This window comes from Seriola lalandi, unplaced genomic scaffold (genome assembly GCF_002814215.2).
Source record: "Seriola lalandi dorsalis isolate HSWRI2012SDOR001 ecotype SW California unplaced genomic scaffold, Sedor1 jcf7180002003213, whole genome shotgun sequence".
In the NCBI taxonomy this organism is placed as follows: Eukaryota; Metazoa; Chordata; class Actinopteri; order Carangiformes; family Carangidae; genus Seriola; species Seriola lalandi.
In genome coordinates, this window is record NW_019473869.1 from 1 (window position 1) to 1,925 (window position 1,925).

The window sequence follows — 1,925 nt, forward strand, 5'->3', positions numbered from 1 at the left end:
AGAGACCAGGGACCAGGGACCAGAGACCAGGGACCAGGGACCAGAGACCAGAGACCAGGGACCAGGGACCAGAGACCAGGGACCAGGGACCAGAGACCAGGGACCAGGGACCAGAGACCAGAGACCAGGGACCAGGGACCAGAGACCAGAGACCAGAGACCAGATCAGAAGCAGTACAGATAATTGCAGTAAAAGTAGTAGCAGAAGGACTCACACAATCGTACCCACTAAAACTGCCACGAGGAAGCCCGTCACCCTCTGCTCCTTCACCTCCTGGATGCGGGGCTTGTCTCCAGGGGCAACAGCTTTGCTCATGACGGTGAGCGCGTTGGTGTGGGTGACGGACCGAACTGTGGCGGCCGAGAGCCAAGGCAAACCAAACAGAGCTGAGATCCCACCCACCACCACAATGATGAGGAGGTCCAGGTGAAAACCAGTTCCCTTCACCAGCATCCTCTCCTTCTTACTGACAATCAGCCTGACAGACAGACACAGGGAAAATTAGATTCATATTTAATATTGTCTTTAGGTTATTTTAGGTTACCTCCTCCCCCACAAGAAGACAGGGTTGTACGCTGTGATCTGGGACTCCATGAATATGAGGATGAAGACGAGGATGGCCGGCAGGATGCTGGCACCCATCATCCAAATAGGAAACTGCCCGTCTGACCCCAGGGGAGAAATTAGCCACCCACGCTTCTCTGGACTGGAAACTGAGAATCCACTGGGCACGTTCAGTTTCTGTCAGCCAATAGAAAGAGGTTCATTCACTGTGTGTTTTACTTTTGAATAACCACAGCGTCAAATGATCCAATCTGACCTGGGTGTAGGTGTCCTCCACGCTCCAGTCCACCAACACCATGATAAGGATTGCAATGGGGACCCCGAAGTCTCCGATGATCCTACGGAGCTGATGTCAGAAAGGTGAGACATTACATCCAGCACTAACACAAATACCTGAAGACTCTTTGATGGAGTGACTCGTCTCTGCTACTGAAGCAACAACAAAAGTGTTCTGTCTTTGTTGAAAAGTTTTACTTACTGCACTTGTAACTGTACCTGTACGAGTATCTGAATGTACCTGTTACATACCTGTTCCTGTATCTGCATGTGTGTCTCTGTACTGAAATTAATATGTATAATAATTGTACGTGTATACCTGCTACTGGTCAACTTCTACCTCTATACACCTGCACATGTGTCTTCATTTGAAAGTAAATACAGTACCTGTACTTGTACTGTACCTGTACCTGTACCTATACCTGTACCTGTATCTGTACTGTACCTGTACCTGTACTGGGATGTACTGACCCTGCCAGGGAAGAAGGAGCTGTTCTTGAATTTGCGCAGGTAGAAAGCAATGAAATATGTTCCCGCCATGAGCACTAATGACAGCAGAGCAGTGTTGGGTTCGCCGACAACCTTCCCAGGATCTCCAGTGACCATGGTGTAGTTGCAGAGAGACAGAGATACTGTGCTGTTTCTATGGTAACAGTTTTGGAGAGGATGTTCCTGGAAGATCTAGAAAAGACCAACACAAAGAAGAAGCTCAATGTGGCTCTGTGATGGTTGACAGAAAGCACAAGGCTCTTCATAATGTTTGATTCAATTGTCCACCAAACAGACCACCATGTGATTGGTTGATACTTCATGACAAGCTATGACTTCAACACTACGGCATACAATAACTCCTTTTTAATGCAGCTGTCAGCTCTGACCTCACCTTGACCAGCTTGGCAAAGGTCTCGTAGATGAAAATGAGGGAAATGAGGAAGGAGAAAATCTCCTGAGTGAAGCGGGAGACGAAGCGAACCAGGATGCTTCCCTCAAAGGCCACAGTGAGGAGAACAATGAGCACTAGCCAGAAACCGATCCACACCCGTCCTGTCAGGTACTCGATCTCATTGTCTTTACAAAACTACACA

General features: G+C 48.3%; 1 protein-coding gene across 1 annotated transcript; it reads right to left on the bottom strand.

Annotated features, from left to right (window-relative positions):
- Nucleotides 1-139: 139 nt before the first annotated feature.
- On the bottom strand, nucleotides 140-1,912 carry LOC111667001 (anion exchange protein 2-like). The gene is made up of 5 exons (XM_023422562.2): nucleotides 1,724-1,912; nucleotides 1,312-1,521; nucleotides 821-910; nucleotides 575-741; nucleotides 140-478 (listed from the first exon to the last, which is right to left on the bottom strand). The coding sequence occupies exons 2-5, from the start codon at nucleotides 1,444-1,446 to the stop codon at nucleotides 211-213; spliced, it is 660 nt and encodes a 219-aa protein (XP_023278330.2). The 5' UTR covers nucleotides 1,447-1,521; nucleotides 1,724-1,912; the 3' UTR covers nucleotides 140-210.
- Between the last annotated feature and the right edge of the window lie 13 nt (nucleotides 1,913-1,925).